A 17,644-nucleotide genomic window follows, 5' to 3' on the forward strand; every position below is an offset into this window, starting at 1 on the left:
AATTCCACCCTCGTAGCCTATATAAAAGTTTGCTTCTTAGATTTTCTAACAAGGACAGCTCGAGCTGGTTTATATTTAGACTGGTTGGTTTACTTCACGCGGTAGCAGTTCATCGAAAAAACCTTCATGTCAAGAAAAGTCAGACCTGCCCTGGCCACAATTTCTATGTGCGGTTCAAAATCAATGCATAATTTTTGTTTGTTGTAATAAGATTGGTAACTACTTTGATGGATTAGATGGATGATATATACAAAGATGCAAACTTGTTCTTTGGGGAGCCCATTTGGGTTGAATTCAGAGTAAATAATGATGCGTGAAGGAGTGACCAAAGGAAACGAAGCATTATATATTGTTGTGCAAATTAGTCCATCTGTTGTTTGGCAAGATGATGAACTAGTGGGCCAATTATTAAGATTCCAATAGATACTTAAGTACATTGCTCCTCCAAATTCCAATCCAACAACCTAACAATACCTTTTGAAACTACCCGTTCTAAACCACTACCATTCATGCCCTCACCAAGAGATCTAACCCACTAACCCCAATATCAATACCCCACCAACAATATTGTATATAACACGAAATGGGGAAACATAGAGTGAATAAAGAGATTCATAAAAGTGGGTTTTCTTTTTAAATGATTTAAGTTTTCAACCAAATCTGTTTGGGTTTCTGGAGCAGGTAGCACGAATCAAATAGAGAGAATAATGAGAGACTGAGAGGGAATAAAGAGAACAAATTGAGTTTTCCCTTTCTTTGTTTTTGTGCAACTTTTTTCATTACCAGTTTGTGTGGACCTGCAATAATGATTGGAGGAAATGGGGAGAAAGCAGAGGTCGGAGGTGGTTGGGCAGTGGAGAGAGGAGAGGAGGAGAGTGAGTTTTATTTTTTATTTTTTTGAGAATTAAGATTTCATTAAAAAAAAAACTCAAGAAGAGAGTACATCTGTAGAAAGAGATAAGAGCAACCATGTAGGTGCTTCCTTAATCCAAGAAACAAAATCATTACAACTGATTGCAAGTTGAGCCAAGGTATGTGTCACTTTAGGAATTGTGCATTTACCTGCATTTGAAAGAATTTTGAACATCCATTAAATTTAATGGGTAAAAGCGAGCCATATTACATGTTATTTTTTCTCCATAAACCGCAGAATTTAAAGCTTATTGAACATCTTTCTATACCATATGGTGGAACCAAGTAGAGCAATGCCGACACCTATTCGCCTTCTCCCTTTGTTTGTTTGTTTGTTTTTTTTTTTTTTTTTTTTTTTTTTTTTTTTTTTGTTTCTATCCTAAGAGATTCTTTAATAATAATAATAATAAAAAAGTAAAAATTCTTAATTCCATAAATTCCATATTTTTAATATTCAATTTATAGATCCATGAAAGGCCATTCCAAATTTCTTCATAACATATTATCTAATTCTGTATCTAGGTTTCACCACTAGTGTTTCGTATCTCAATCGCTAGATCAAGGACACCTCATAAAATGAAGGGGCAAAGCCATTTTTTATCAACGGGCTCACCACAACCTAACACTCAACCAAAATTAGTTTGGTTCAAATACCTAATCTTCCTGAAAAACTCACATTTTCTTTCATCAACTATACTATGATACTCAACTCAATGGAGGTTTGTTCTTTCATATTGAAGAACTCATAAATATGGGTAACAATTGTGCCAATGCTTCTCTATGGTTGAAGAAAAATTGTTCTTTGAATTTATTGTAAATTCTGCTATAATAAAAAAAACAATTTCTTGTAAATAAACAAAGGAACAAAGAGTGAAAAAAAAGAGAGGAAAAAAATTAGGGAAAGTTAGAAATAGTATGTTACGAGAGGGAAATAAGAAACAAAATCCAGTGTTGATGCCGCTTGGTGAACAATGTTGGATATAAATGTACAATACTTTACCGTAGAGACTCAATTTTGTTTAGAAGAAGAATAAAATTTTTACCCAAAAAAGAAGACAGAAAATTGACGCCGTGTATTTTGTGAGGGAAAAAAAATATATGTGACGTGGTTTGCTTTTACCGATTAGATTTAATGAGTGTTCAAGATTCTATCAAATGAGGGTAAATGCACAGTCCCTAAGTGTAAAGGCTTGGGATCCCCTTATTACAGCTACTTAGGGACCATTGACAGAAAGCTACTCTAAATTGTTAAAGATCTCATTTTTTAATAGTTAAATTTTTTTTTTTGGCACACATGACATACATTTTAGCAAAGCAATGGGTCCCATTTTTTGTCACGTCAGTATTTTTAACAAATTATATGACAGACTTGAAGATAGAGGATAAAGTAAGACACAAAACATCAGTCATAGAGTCAATACAGTTACTTTCATAGAAAGATGTTCCATTACTTAGGCATCCTAAGCCATCAAACTTCTCAAAGAAATTTTACAATTGACTTAACCCATTTAAGTTCTAGTATATTTCTTCATAAATTAAAGTTATTGGCCATATAAAATACACCAGGAAACAATTCAAGAAAATTGGACTATGCTAGTAATGGTAAGGCCATCTCCAGCCATGGTCATAGGCCTTATGTAACCCTCAAAATATGTAATCCTTAAAGGCGCGTTAATGTCAATTAGCCGTTAATTTTTTTCATTTAATATTTTTAATGTATTTAAATTCATTTTTATTTAAAAAATATATAAAAAATGGGTTTTGAAATGCATCAATTTTTTCAAAATAGCCGTTGTAGGCTTCTTCTTTATTTTTTTTAAATAAAAAAAGTTTTAAAAACCTCAAATATGTCTATAAATACCTCCAAATTTCTTCAAAAAATTCACACTCATTTCTTACAAATTTTATCACATTCTCTACTTATTCACAACTTTCCACACTCATTTCTCTAAAGAACCTAAATAGTCCTTTAATTAATTTGAACAATACATAGTAATTGAATGTATGAGTGTTTTACCATAATTTTTCTCAAAATAATAAAATATGTAGAACCTTAAAATATAGCCCTAGATGGCTGGAGATGAATTTTTTTAGCCCTATGTTATTTTTAAAAATAATAATATTTTAGAGGGCTAAATTGTAACCTTACATTTGCCCTATAACTCATGACTAGAGATGACCTAAGAAGAGCATATTAGTGCATATCAAATTCAAAAAAAGAATCTAAATAAATATATAAATAAATAAACAACCATCGAAGATAACTGCAATCGTAAAATAGTAGATCCAATTCGAAAACTTTCTTGCATATAACATATAAGATAAAATAAAAAAACAAATTTTTTTATTTGACCCAAAATCCAACGGCAAGAAGATGAAAAATCAAAATCAAAGACATGAAGGAAAAAAAAAAATTACCGACAAGGAGCGCTGGTGCAGTGGTGGTGGTGCGGCAGCAGGAAGTTCTGATGCTAGAGAGACCCAAGTGTGGTTATTAGATACAAAGGGTAGAAAACAGAGAAGAAGAAGAAGAAGAAGAAGTCAACGTTAAAGGGCACTGAGCGTGCATTGAGCAACTGAGAGTTTAGATTTGGGCCTTGGACTAATTACGTTGTGAAACGAACTTAAAATTAACTGAGTACACTTTATGATTTAAATACATCCTAATATTTAAATCAAAATATAAAATTAACTAAGTACCTCATATTTAACTACTAAAATGCAAACCCTTTTATGCTTCATTATATAGGTATTGCAAACTTATCGGCATTAATGTGGTCTGGAGAATATGACTTTAGAAGTTGTCAATTCTATAGGCCATTAATACGTATTAGTGGTCTTCATAGAATAATAGATTTTCTTTCTGGGGCATTTTATTTTGTTGTCTTTGGGGAATGATAAATGAGATCCTTACATTCGGCATTATTTCCTAATTTTTCCCCTGGTATGCCAATGAATTGCTGGGCTTACACTGCAGAAACATCATTTATGATTCGTCCATTGGTGGTTGCCTTGATGCATTACACTGCAGTTGTCCTGAAGATGTGGTCAAGCTAACAGCTGCCGATTTAGTTGATGTATTTCCTCATTCAATGAGGAGTACCAAAAGCCAGGAGCGTAATGTTAATACTAATGTCCCATCTGTTGTGCGTGAGATGAATTTAACTTTATTTTGTTCTTGCCTTGTGAATTGCTAATTGATTCGAGGGATTGATTTTATTAGAGTTAAATATGGTGAGTAAATTATATTTGTTACACAATTCAATATTTTTTTTTTGTCATTTTATATTAGGGTAAGTTAGTAATTCAATAAATAGTTTGATAATAGAGTATACTTAGTTAATTTTAGGGTTCGTTTAATATTACCCAAATTTTATTGTAGCATAAAATTTAAATGAAATTTAAGTGCCACGATTATGCAAATTGAGAGGGAAGTGCATTAAAAAATTTAAATTTATTTTAGAATAAAAAAATATAATGGGTAGTTGTGTTCCATAAAAATAGGATCAATTATCTGATTTTTCTTTTAATTTTAATTTGTTTAATATGAAAAGTGTGAATTTTCCATATTATCCTCATTTAATTAATAATTTCAATTCTTAATGTTTGCATTAATCAAGGGCATTTTCTGGTATTTTGAATGTTTCAAATTCTCTGCCTTTTGCTTTATATATATATATATATATATATATATAACATTCATATAAAATTATTAAAGGAACATTAGTTTTCTTTTGAAAGGAATATTGCCCTTTTAACCGAGCAGACATATTTTTTTTCTTCTAATAAGAACTTTTTTCTTTTTTATTATTTGGTTGAAGGAATGAACATGTCATTACCAAATAAAGATTACAAAAAGCCCAATACAAAATCAAAGAAAGAAAAACAAGAGCTCATCAAAAAGAGAAGGAATTTTTGTAGATATGTTACTTTCAGTTTCAATATGTCACCTTAAAGAAAAATTTAAGAGAAATGTCACCTTCATTTTTTAAAATTCATAATTTGTCATCTGACTTTAACACCATCCAATTTCCATCCATTTTAAGGATATTTTAAAAATGAAAAAATTATTATAAATTTTTTTATACATGGTAGAGAGAGAGAATAGGGGGGAGGAGGTATCATGTGTGATGTGTTTTGGGGCGGGTGGGGTTAGGATGGGGGAAAAAGGGGGAGAGATGTCTCTTTTTTCTCTATTCTTTTTCTTGAAAATGGAAAGACTAAAATACCCTTAAAATGTGTTTTGGGGGCATGTCATTACCAAATAAAGATTACAAAAAGGCCCAATACAAAATCAGAGAAAGAAAAACAAGAGCTCAACATAATAAATAAATTAAAAGTGAAATTCAAAACAAAGCCCTCTCTCCTCCCCACCCACCTAGCCAACCCCATCACGACCTTAACCACCCCCACCCTAATGCACGCCCTACCACCCCTTCCCCTAACTTTAGTATTGCACAAACGAGCAGGGACACCAGATAATTTATTTAATATTTAATTAATTGCACAAACCCTCTTTTGATTTTTAATATTGCTTTTCTTCTTTTGTGGGGTTTTCATTGTTTGATTCACACATGTATGTTAATAGATACGAATGCATAAGTTGTGTCTCTGTCTCCTAAACTGGAATTAGACCGGTACATATGAGAGATCTGTAACCAAGGATTTTAGAGCGATTAGAACTTTCAGATGCATATGCGAAGGCACAAGGTGCCATGAAAATTACTAAAGACCGAAATTGGTCAAGATCATGTCATCAAAAGAAGAGGTGTTTGGGTGCCTGGAACCCAGCTATATACACCATGACCTATGCCACGCCCTAGCAATCTTGTTGGGATTAAGATGCACTTCATGAAGGAAGTTAAGGTTCCACCCGAAACTCAATTGGCAATAGGGAAAGTAGCCTAACACCTTATAAGCCCTTCAAAGGTTTGTTAGTTTTCCAATGTGAGATATTTTCACCTTCACATTCCCACATGCCCCGCACATGTGGCGAATTTTCAAACCTACCAGGTGGACAACAAAAATTGGGTGACGTGGAGCACATGTGGCAATTAGGTTTTCACACGAAGGTAAACCTGGCCCTAATACCATGAAAGAAGTTGAGGTTCCACTTTAAAATCAACTGGCAATAGAGGGAGTAGCCTAACTACTTATAAACCCAGGTTAGGTCCCTTAACCTTTCAATGTAGGATAAACACTCTCAATATACATACTCCAACATCACCCAATATGTATCCTTTATGTTTTCTCAAAGGATGAGCTATGTCCCTTAACTTTCCCAGAGAGCTCTAGTGCTCAAGATGTGAAGAAGCGATCGATTGATAAGGCCCAACAACCCAACAATCGATTGCATTGGTGACTTACTCCTCTGCATGTTTTGGTCCAAACATGTGTTTTTGGACAAGTTCTTGGTAGTTTGACTAGGATTGAATTTCCTATTCCTTGTAACATTGTACTAAAGTCTTTTAGCCTATAAATATACATTTTAGTGCTAGGTTTCTCTTACGAGTGAAAGAGAGAAAACAAGGGCATTAAATTGGGTTTGAGCGAGGGTGAGAAAAAAGAGAGCTAGGGTTTGTGAGAGAGCAAAATGGATTATTTCATACTAGTGAATTTCTCTAGTAGATCACCAAGAGGACATAGACACAACGTCGAACCTTTATAAAATTATCATGTTCTTTATGTGTGTGTTTACTTTACAGTTGTTATGTCTTTTATTCTTGTGTGGCTTGTGTGTGTGGTAGTTGCGTAGTTTATCAACGACGAGATCTCTGAGTGTTTTCGCACAACAAGTGGTATTAGAGCTGTGGTTGCGGTGGACATTAATTTATGCCCAAGTGCTCTTACAACTTTAAGAGCGGCAGTATGTTGACGATGACATGAGACATGAAAACGAGAGGAGAAAGCTCCCATACGAAAACACCACAAGCAACGAGTGTCAAAGTTGAGTTGAAGTTGTTCACCGGCAAGGAGAACTTCATACTTTGGCAAATGAGAATGAAGTACGTCCTTAAGCAACATGGTCTCAGCGTAGTTTTGGCACGTAAGGAAAAGAAGCCGGAAACGATGACTGAAGCGGAGTAAGCAGACCTGGATGAGCTTGCTAAGAGGTCCATCAAAAGGCATCTCACAGACGACGTGCTGTGTAATACAATGAAAAACACTGCGAAATATATATGGGAGAAAATCGAAGAGATGTTTGCAATGTTTTCTTAAAGGATGAGCTTCTTACTCTACGTATAAAGAAGGGCGCAAACATGATGGAGCATCTTAGCACCTTTAATAGGTGTATTGCAAACTTGCAAATGATGGATGAGGTTTATAAGTAGGAAGATAAGGTCATGATGTTGTTGACATCCTTGCCTCCGTCTGATAAACACTTCCGCACAATGCTTATGTTTGGCAAGGGAACTTTGAAGTTTGAAGACGTGGGGCAAGACGTCCTAGTTCATCACAGGAGGGTTCAATGTTTGGGAGAATGCTTTCCAAATGAAGGTCTTGTGGCAAAAGCCAGAAAGAGTGATCGATCAAGCAAGCGTGAAAGCAAGAAGAGCAACAAGGGAAGATTAAAATCTAGGGTAAAAGACGGTTGCTTTGAGTACGGGTCATAAGATTATTTGAAGACGTATTGCCCTACATGGTGATAGAAAAGAAACAAAGGGAATAAGTTGAATGACTCAATCGGGGTCACAGAAGATAGCAGCAGTGAGCTTTTACTTGTTGATAGCATTTTTAATACTAATGTACTTGCTATTTCTTCTAGGGATTCATCTTTGACATGATTTTGGATTTTGGGTGCTCATATCATATGTGTTCAAAAAAATATTGGTTTGAAACGTATGAGAATGGGGGGACTACTTAATATGTAGAGTTGAAGGAACGGGTACTATCTACATGAAGATGTATGACGTTATTGTTAGGACATTGGGTATGGTTAGGTACATACTAAAGTTGAAGAAGAATCTCATCTCACTTAGTACTTTTGACAAGAATGGCTACTCCTACAAGGCCATAGGTGGGAATCTCATAATCTCAAAGGGTTCACTTGTGATTATATAGAGGGAGATTAAACTTAACTACATGTATCGACTATGTGGTATAACAGTGATTGGTGGAGCAATTATATCCTTTAAGAATGACTTAGAGGATGAGACTCAACTTTGGCATTTGAGGCTAGGGCATATAAGTGAGCAACCAATGTAAAAGTTGCGAAAATGGAAGTTTTTGAAGGGAGTGAACATTTGCAAACTTGAGTTCTGCAAGTATTGTACCATGGGCAAGTAGTCGAATGTGATATTCAAGTAGCAAGACGAAGAGAATAGGAGCACAAGAATGATTGATTATATTTTCTCAGATGTGTAGGGGCCAGCACTGGTCAAATCATTAGGTGTATAATTTTTCTATAAAGGTTTGGATCTACGTTATGAAAAAAGTGGAAGATGGAGGTAGAGAACCTTACATGAAGGAAGAGAAAGATCCTAAGGAGTGACAACGGGGGTGAATATAAGGATATCAAATTCCTTAAGTTTTGTAAGAATGAGGGTATCAAGAAGCATTTCACTGTGAAGAAGAAGCCCCAACAAAATGGAGCCGCAGAGAGGATAAACTAAAATTTTATGAAGCGTGAGAGCTGCATAAGGATTTATGCAAACTTGCGAGAGACATTTTGGGGGGAGGCTGTTAAGCACGCTTCATATTTGGTTTACCGCTCACCATTGAGATATCTTGATTTCAAGTGTGCAGAAGAGGTATGATCTAATAAATTAGTTGATTTTACTAATCTTATAGTTTTTGGATGCAGTGCCTATACTCTCATACCTAGTGATGAGAAAACCAAGTTGAAACCAAAGTATCTTGAATGCATATTCCTCGACTTTAACAGTGGTGTAAAGGATTTCAAGTTGGGATCCAGTGAACCGAAAGAGAATACTCAGCAAGGATGTAGGATGAGAAGACTATACATATGAATAATATTAAGAAATATGAGGCAATGGAGGATATTATTGGAATAAAAACATCCGTCAATATTTCACCAAGGAGAGTACTCTGGAAAACTTCATAAGTGCAGCTAAATGAATATGTTCATGAGGTGGTGGAGTTTGACATTGAGGTGGAGAATTTTAGGCAACAACAACAAACTCAAGAAGAAGAAAAAAAAAAAAAAAACTCAGAATCATGAGGAGCCGCCATCTATAGCTTAGTCCAGGCCAAAAAGACCATCAAACCTCCTCAATGATTTGGATGGGATAAGGACGCAGTTCACTGTACTCTAAACATGAGCGAAAGGGATCCAACCATGTTCTAAGAAGTAATTGAGAGTACGAAGTGGAAAAGTTGGATGAGTGCTATGATGGATGAGATGGAATTTCTACATTGGAATTTTGTTTTGGTAGTTGGTTCCTAAACCCAAAGATCAGAAGGTGATTGGCTATAAATGAGTGTTTAGGAAGAATGAATGTATACATGAGACAAAGTCTACTAGATTCAAAGCTAGTCTAATGGCCAATAGGTACCTACAAAAGGAGGGAGTTGATTATGATGAGATTTTCTCCCCGATTGTGAAGCATACTTCTATACAGTTATTGCTCTTCAAAGTGGCATAATGGGACATGAAAGTGGAGCAAATGGACGTGAAGACGACGTTCTTCCATGGAGACTTAGAAGAAGACAACTACATGAGTTAACCTCAGGGGTTCGTTGAAGCAAGTAAGGAAATCTAGTTTGTAGGTTGAAGAAGTCATTGTATGAGCTAAAGCAATCTCCAAGGTTGTGGTACAAGTGCTTTGAGAGCTATATGCTATGAATTGGGTATAGAAGATGTGAATCGGATTGTTGTGTATACACTCATGTGTTCAAGGATGAGAAGATCATCATCTTGCTACTGTATGTAGATGATATGCTAATTGCATGTCAAGACATGTCAAAGGTCAAAGAGTTGAAGACTTTGCTTGGGAGGGAGTTTGACATGATCTTGGTCCTGCACGAAAGATCCTATGAATGGAGATAATGAGAGACCGAGAAGTGGGTAAATTGTGGATGTCACAAGATAAGTACATTATTAAAATACATAATGTTGGAGTGCAAAAATGTGTTTACTCCTGTGACGGAGCACTTTAAATTCAGTTCCTAAGAGTGTCTTTCTAGTGATAAAGAGAAAGATGAGATGAGTAAAGTTCCATATGCAAGTGTGGTAGGGTATCTCATATACGCTATGGTTTGCACACGCCCGAACTTACCTCAAGCGACTAGTGTGGTTTCCAGGTAAATGGAGAATATGGGAAACAACATTGGAATGCGGTGACATGGATTCTCCGGTACTTGAAGAGCACCAAGAAGTTTAGGATCTTCTTGTAAAGGCAACAAGGAAATGCATGTGTTGGGTTATGCATAAGACTTAGACAGGAGGAGATCCTACTACGGGGTATGTTTTCACTTATGGTGGATGAATGACTAGTTGGAGAGTGGTACTACAATCAATTTGTGCCTTGTTTACTACCAAAGCGGGGTACATGGTGCTAACCAAGGCTTCTAAGGAAGCAATATGACTGTGTAGATTGGCGAATAAGTTCGGTATTAACTAAGACTTGGTGATGATTGTGAGTGACAGTCAAAGGGCCATATGTTGAGTCAAGAACTAAGTGTTTCATGGGAGGTCTAAGCATATAAAGGTAAGATACCACTGGATAAAGGATTGGTTAAATGAAAGGGTCATTGTGATTGAGAAGGTTCATATAGAGGAGAATGTTTTGGATTGCTTGACAAAGCAAGTTATGGTTGAGGTGTTCAGGCATTGTTTGAGCTTACTCAATCTTGTTGCAACTAGAGCTATTGAGGATTACTTGAACGTTTTCCAAGAGGTTGAAGATGTTGTAGGGTTCAATTATTTTCACAAGGTGTTTAAGGCTCGCCAAGGTAGAGATTGTTGAAGTTCTAGCTCACCTTAAGGATGCAAAGGAATAAGGAAGAAGTACACTCGAGTTGAAACGATTGATCACCAGTCATGGGCGATCGATCGCTTTTGCATAGAGAGCTCCAGTGCATGAGGTGTGAATAAACAATTGATCGTTCAATCCATCGGTGATTTGTTTCTCAGTGTGTTTTTTGACAAGTCCTTGGCTTTTTTTGACTAGGATTGAATTTCTTATTCCTTTTAACATTGTACTAAAGTCCAATGATCTATAAATATGCATTTTTAATGCTATGGTTTTCTCTAATGAGTGCAAGAGGGAAAACAAGGGCATCAAATTGGGTTTGAGCTAGGGTGAGATAAAAGGGAGCTATGATTTGTGAGAGAACAAAAGAGGTTCTTCACTGTAATCGAAGGGGTTCTTTTATACTAGTGAATTTCTCGAGTGGAACACCAAGAGAATGTAGGCACAACACTGAGCCTCTATAAAATTCTCATGTTCTTTGTATTTGTGTTTACTTTCGATTGTTGTGTACTTTATTCTTGCATAGCATGTGTGTGCGGTAGTTGCGTAGTCCATCAACAAGAAGGTCTTGGAGTGTTTTTGCACAACATGTCTTTCTCTATTGTGTTTAGATTGTTTCATACTTGTTATTTCGTGGAGATCAAGGACCCGATTTTCTAACATAAAATCCCCGATTTAGCAACCAAAAGCACATGTACTCAAACATGCAATATTACAGATTCATCGTGCAACAGCATAAACGACACATTCATATTGAAAGCCAAAGCTAAATAGAAATAAAACAACCTAAAGATAAAATAAACTAAAGCAAACTCTTAAAAGAGTTCATGAAAATTATTAAACTTAAACAAACTATATTAGCATTGACATTAAGACATACACAATTATGCAAGCAACATTAGTTTTCTTTTGAAGAAAAATATTGTCCTTTTAATAGAGCAAACATTCTCTCAAACAAGCACCGGGGCATTTTCTTTTGAATTTTTAATAAATCCATAGAAAATTGATACACTAATATCTTGTTCTAAGTTCATTTTAACATAATACAAACTAGATGTCTTAGTATAACTAGTAAATATTTTGATTGGGGCTCAACATTCATTTCTTTTAGTTTTTATTTTCATTTATTAGTTTTTTTATCTAGAGAAATTACATTAATCATTTAGCCATAAACGACAGCTGATCACAAGGACTAATACAAGCACATGAGGGATACCTCAACAACATCTAGACAATAAGGTATGCCTCCAACCACATCCACAAACGGCCAAAGCACCTTCACCACATAAAGCGAACAAATTTGGATAAACCAAGCAGATCAACAATATAAACTAAAATTAAAACTAAACTCACACAAGAAAGGACAACCAACTCATAATGAGTTGTTGCAACTTATTTCGACTCATAATGAGGTGTTGCAACTTATTCCGCCTCAGAAAGAGTCAAACAGAAAGTTAACACATGAAATATAACTCACACAACTACTGTACTTTATCCATAATTTCAGATTCAAATTTGTGTACTCTTGAGGAAACTTTGGAACCAGTACGTCGAGTCTTTTGGGTGTCTTTTTAGTCCATTGGCGTAATCGACATAATTTATACCAAATCGCATAGTGTATCCAGAGCTCCATTCAAAGTTGTCTAGCAATGACCATGCAAAGTATCCCTGCACATTAGCACCTTCTCTGCAAACATACACACAAAAATTGAATAAATTTCGGGTCAATGTAGTGATTAAATAAGCGAAATGTAAGAAGGTTACACTATTTGTTGACAAAAAACATACTTAATTGCTGCTTGAAGGTAACAAAGGTGGTGATAGTAGTAGTAAATTCTATTGGAATCCTTAAGGGCCATCTGCAGTGGTACTTTGGGATTATCGAACTCATCCACGCCTGCAATATAATGCGGTATCAAATGCATACATTTTTTTTTATCCAAAAAAGAAATGTGCATTTAAATTTAGAGTTTACAACACTCAACTGTATTTTACACCATTATACATATATGTTAAACATTGCTGATGCAATTAATTAATGTTTAAAAGTATTAATTACCATTCTCAGTAATGTACATAATCGGATCATTATACATTTTCTTTGTGTAGAGTATAAGATCGTAAAGTCCTTTTGGGTAAATATATAACCAGTTTGAAGCAGCCTGCAATCCCATTTGAAGATTAGAGATAATTTGAGGAGTTATATATGTATGTGGAAATCAAAATATATGTATAGGTATTAATTGTTAAAATACCAATAGTTTATGCTAATAATTTTTTACGTACCTTTGGACCAATGGGAACCCCATTAAAATCAGCTGCCACAATATATATGAATATGAATATGAATATTAGGATCTAATTATTATAAGAACTTCATTAATTACTTGAAGTTTTCAATTTGTACTTACTTGTAACATTAACATAAGCATCAGTCAAGTAGCTTGGGGGCTTAGGTATTATATAATCTGCAGGATAAGCACTTGCATATCTAGCAGAATAGTAATTTACTCCAATAAAATCATATGACCCTTTCAGCAACTTGGATTCTTCATTTGTAAATTTTGGTAATCTTTTCCCAACAAGAAATCGCATGCTAGGTGGGTAGTCACCATTTGTCAATGGGTCCATATACCTACGGAAATATGAAAATTCCAAGCTTATAGTATTGTATAAAGTAATGTTATCTAGCTAGTCAAAGATATAATTCATAAATAAAGCATTTAAATGAGTTTATATTATATGAATAATACTTGCCATCCAAACATAAAATCCAAAGCTCGAAATGCAGCATCTATATCATGCTTTGCCTTAGAAGCAGGCTCAAACCAGTGAGTATTCAATGTTATTCCTATCACACCTTTTTGCAATGCCTACATAAGAGAATTGAATATATTTGTGAGAGTAAAACCTTTGTTTATTTACATATCCAAAATATTCTCTTTTCTATTGTTACATAATACTATGCAGACCAAATAATAATAATAATAATAACTCGTCAGACCTGATATTTATCCTTGTACAATTTTACAGCAGCGGCATGAGCAAGGAGTTGGTGGTGTGTCACCAAATATGGTTCAGTAGCTGAATCTCCACCAAGGCATGTATGGTCGTACTTATAAGAGCATCGGCCTGGTGCATGGAGCCCGATTGTATAACCATGGTTACTCACGGTATATGGCTCATTAACTGTCATCCAATGCCTTACTCGATCACCAAATTCCTTGTAACACAGTTCTGCGTATGCTCTAAAGTCATCGCTGTGTGTACACATTTCAAAATTTATTTATTATATATAGTATTATTTATTTAATTAAATTATCAATAATATCTAGCACCTGAAATTTATTCACTTACACAATATGAGGGCTTAAGAAACCACCGTATTTTTCTTGTAAGGCTTGGGGAACATCCCAGTGAAAGAGTGTAACATATGGTTTCATACCTTGATACAATAAAAGAAAATTAAAATTGAAATATGTTTTATGAGTGCATGTACCATATTAATGTAATGGGGATTATATATGAGATTGGCAGTCATATAACCTTTCTTTAGGAGTTCGTTGATGAGATTATTGTAGTATTTGATTCCTTTCGGGTTAGGTTGACCAGTTCCTCCTTATAAAAATTAAAAACAACAAGTAAATATAACCCAATCCCTATCTATAAATATAAATAACATAAAATAAAACATGCTAAACTTTAAATTGGTTTGTCACAATCAAATATAGTGATGCGGATGACCAACTTACTTGGTAATACTCTGGACCATGAGATAGAGAACCTATACGCTTCCATTGACATATTCTTCATAATCCCCACATCTTCCTGTAGTGACACAATATATGTACATAATTATAAGATAGAAGTTAAAAACTAAGGATCCAATTAGAATTCAATATGTACACTTCAACTACAGAAGGTCAAGAGAATAAAATTTGTGATTTTAGAACCTTATAGCGATGATATTCATCAATGGCGACATCTCCATTACTTTGATCATCGATCTTTTCTACAATTAACCAAAAATAATTTAACTTTTAGAGCATAAAGTTCGAAGAAATCATATCATGTAAACTTTTGTGGGTGGACCAATTATGCATACCACATGACCACTAATAATTAAAAATAATGCAAAGTAATCTAGATATTCAAATAGCTAGCAACTTTCTTGTTGTTGTTGTATCTAAAATTTATGTTCCATGTGTACCCCTATTAGATGTATAATAACCTTCTTCAATTCTTTACAACTTTCCAACTATCTAGTGGAGTTTTCATTTTATTGAATGAGGTTTTAGGTTCGACTCACATAGATGCATGAATGACATATATATTTGGTCAATTTGATACATGGTCATAGTTATGGTGGCATAACTCTGTTGATGTTGACAGACCTGGATGGTTATGGGTGAAGAAATCCCATATGCTTGGTCCTCTACCATCTTCGTTTGCAGCACCTTCTACCTGAAATGTGCATACGTATCACATATACGTATATGTATAAGAGGATATACCAAATGAAGATGTCAGCATTCATACATGGATTTTAATTATCTGACATTGAAATTAGATTAAACTTAAGTAATAACTTAATTAAAACAACTTAAAGAGTAATTAATTAAGCTATAAGGGAGATGATGACTTGGTAAGCTGATGAAGCAGCGCCAAATATGAAATGTGGTACAAGAGAATCAAAATGGGCCCTGTTCAGATTATTTGGGCAATCAATGGGTGGCGAGGGTTTTTGGCAATGCAAAGCATTGGTATTTGCCAACGCAAAGCCAAAGAGAAGCACCACATATAAGAGCAAAGAGTGTAATTGCATTGCCATAACTAAGTCTAAGTGGAGAGGGTTTTTGGTGCTCATCCTGGTATACTGTTGCTGCATGGAGTTTATATAGAGCCTAAAGGGAGGGGGTACATAAAATATTTGATCTCTATCTTGATTAGAAACGATTCTGAGGTCCTTGAATATTTAGAAGGAAAGCAAATTTGCAAACAAAAAGTCGTTACTTGACGCTAGATATAGACTGGTTCACGCAGTAGCATCAAAAAAAGTTTGGCCGCACTAGTTGTTTAAAAGGACAAAAGTACATGCTATGTTTTTATATGTGGTTCAAGTCAATGCGTTAGTTTTGTTAGTGGTAAGAGAGGCTAGATTTTATGGATTAGATTACAGATGATATATTTTTAAAATAAATAAAGGCAAATTGATTATTTTTTAGAGAGCCGATTTGGATTGAATTCAATGTTTTATTTTTTACCTACAAAGTAAAATATTTTTTTTCGTAAGTGTATGTGAAAGATTTTAAAATATATATATATATAATCCAAATCAGTATAAAAATATTTTAGTTTGTAGGTAAAAAATATATATGTATATTTATACAAGCAATGGTCTAAAATGATATAGTTAGGTAAACTGACTTATTTAGGTACTGAAAAGTTTAGATAGGGGAAATTCTACTAAGGTATCTGGAAACTAAAATGTACTTTCATTAGGTACATTAGAGTTCTATGTGGGTAGATTAACATTAAACTTAAGCATGCTAAAATTCTACTTAAGTTAGGTACATTTATAATATAGTTAGGTATACACTATGGGTGAAGCAGTCCATAGCTAGCGTCACGTTTATGGGTTTATGGGTTCTTATGTGTGGTCTACCTTCTCTACGGTTTCCTTGATAGCTGCAGTTTATAGGTTTGGGTTTCTGGCATGGTGCTAATATACCAGTTGCATAATCACCCATGACTCAAGTGTAGTGAGATTCTAATAAATATTTGGAAATTCTCAACTCAGTCAACACAAAGCAAGCCAACCATATCTAACTAAGTTCCATAGAGTTTAGATAAATATAATTATACTAAGTATTTAGGGAGTTGATTTCCCCACTCCCCTTTTCTCTACTTATACTTCCTTTTGTTTTTTTTTTTTTTCTTTATACTTAATTTTAAAAAGTATTTAAAAGCAAAAGGGAGTGTAAGTGGAGAAAAATAGAGTGTGGAAATCATATCCCAGTATCGAAAGTGCACTTTCAATTTAGGTGCACTATAGTTCCTTTTTATTTTATTTTATATTTTATATAATATCAATGGGGGAATTCCACTTGGGATTTATTTCAACAATGGAAAGAAGTACGGGTAGACCAATAACTAACTAGTACGTAATCCTAATTTATTGAATTAGGATTCTACTAGATACGTTAATAATATAGTTAGGTCATTTTCTGTCATAGGGCTAAATGTAGTCTAGGATTGTAATTTTAGCCCTCCAAAATATTAATTTTTTAAAGAATAATGTAAGGCTAAATTTTCCCATCTCCAACTATGGGGGGCTATATTTGAGCTCCCTCCATATTTTATTATTTTGAAAAAAACTATGGTATAACACTCGTATATTCCACTGCTGTTTAATTTAATTTAACTACTATTTAAAGACAATATTCTAGATATATGTGTACGCTCATAAGAATTTGAAAAAATTTAGAGATATTTATTGACATGTTTTAGGTTTTTTAAAATTTAAAATAAAGAAAATAAAAGCCAACAACGGCAATTCTGAAGAAAAAAAAATTGATGCATTTCAAAAGGTTATGACCTTCAAAAGGTTATGACCTCCCAATGGTCAGAACCAATTCTTTATATATATATTTTAAAAAGAATTTTATATACATTTAAAAAGTGAAAAGAGAAGGAAAAAAAGGTGTTAACGTTTCAAAAGATTCTGATCGTTATATATATATACAGAGAGCTTCTATTGAGGGATCCCGGATACTCCTTGTAGGGCCCATTCCGGA

The 17,644-nt window shown here is 34.3% G+C and overlaps 1 protein-coding gene across 1 annotated transcript; it reads right to left on the reverse strand.

Moving 5' to 3' along the window:
• Positions 1–12,126: 12,126 nt before the first annotated feature.
• Positions 12,127–15,684, reverse strand: LOC117634084 (beta-glucosidase 12-like). Its single transcript, XM_034367997.1, has 13 exons — positions 15,490–15,684; positions 15,242–15,311; positions 14,801–14,859; positions 14,600–14,675; positions 14,394–14,465; positions 14,205–14,292; positions 13,852–14,107; positions 13,605–13,720; positions 13,259–13,482; positions 13,134–13,165; positions 12,907–13,009; positions 12,636–12,744; positions 12,127–12,534 (listed from the first exon to the last, which is right to left on the reverse strand). Exons 1-13 carry the CDS (start codon positions 15,676–15,678, stop codon positions 12,357–12,359), a joined length of 1,572 nt encoding a protein of 523 aa, XP_034223888.1. The 5' UTR covers positions 15,679–15,684; the 3' UTR covers positions 12,127–12,356.
• Between the last annotated feature and the right edge of the window lie 1,960 nt (positions 15,685–17,644).

This window comes from Prunus dulcis, chromosome 7, assembly GCF_902201215.1.
Source record: "Prunus dulcis chromosome 7, ALMONDv2, whole genome shotgun sequence".
NCBI lineage: Eukaryota > Viridiplantae > Streptophyta > Magnoliopsida > Rosales > Rosaceae > Prunus > Prunus dulcis.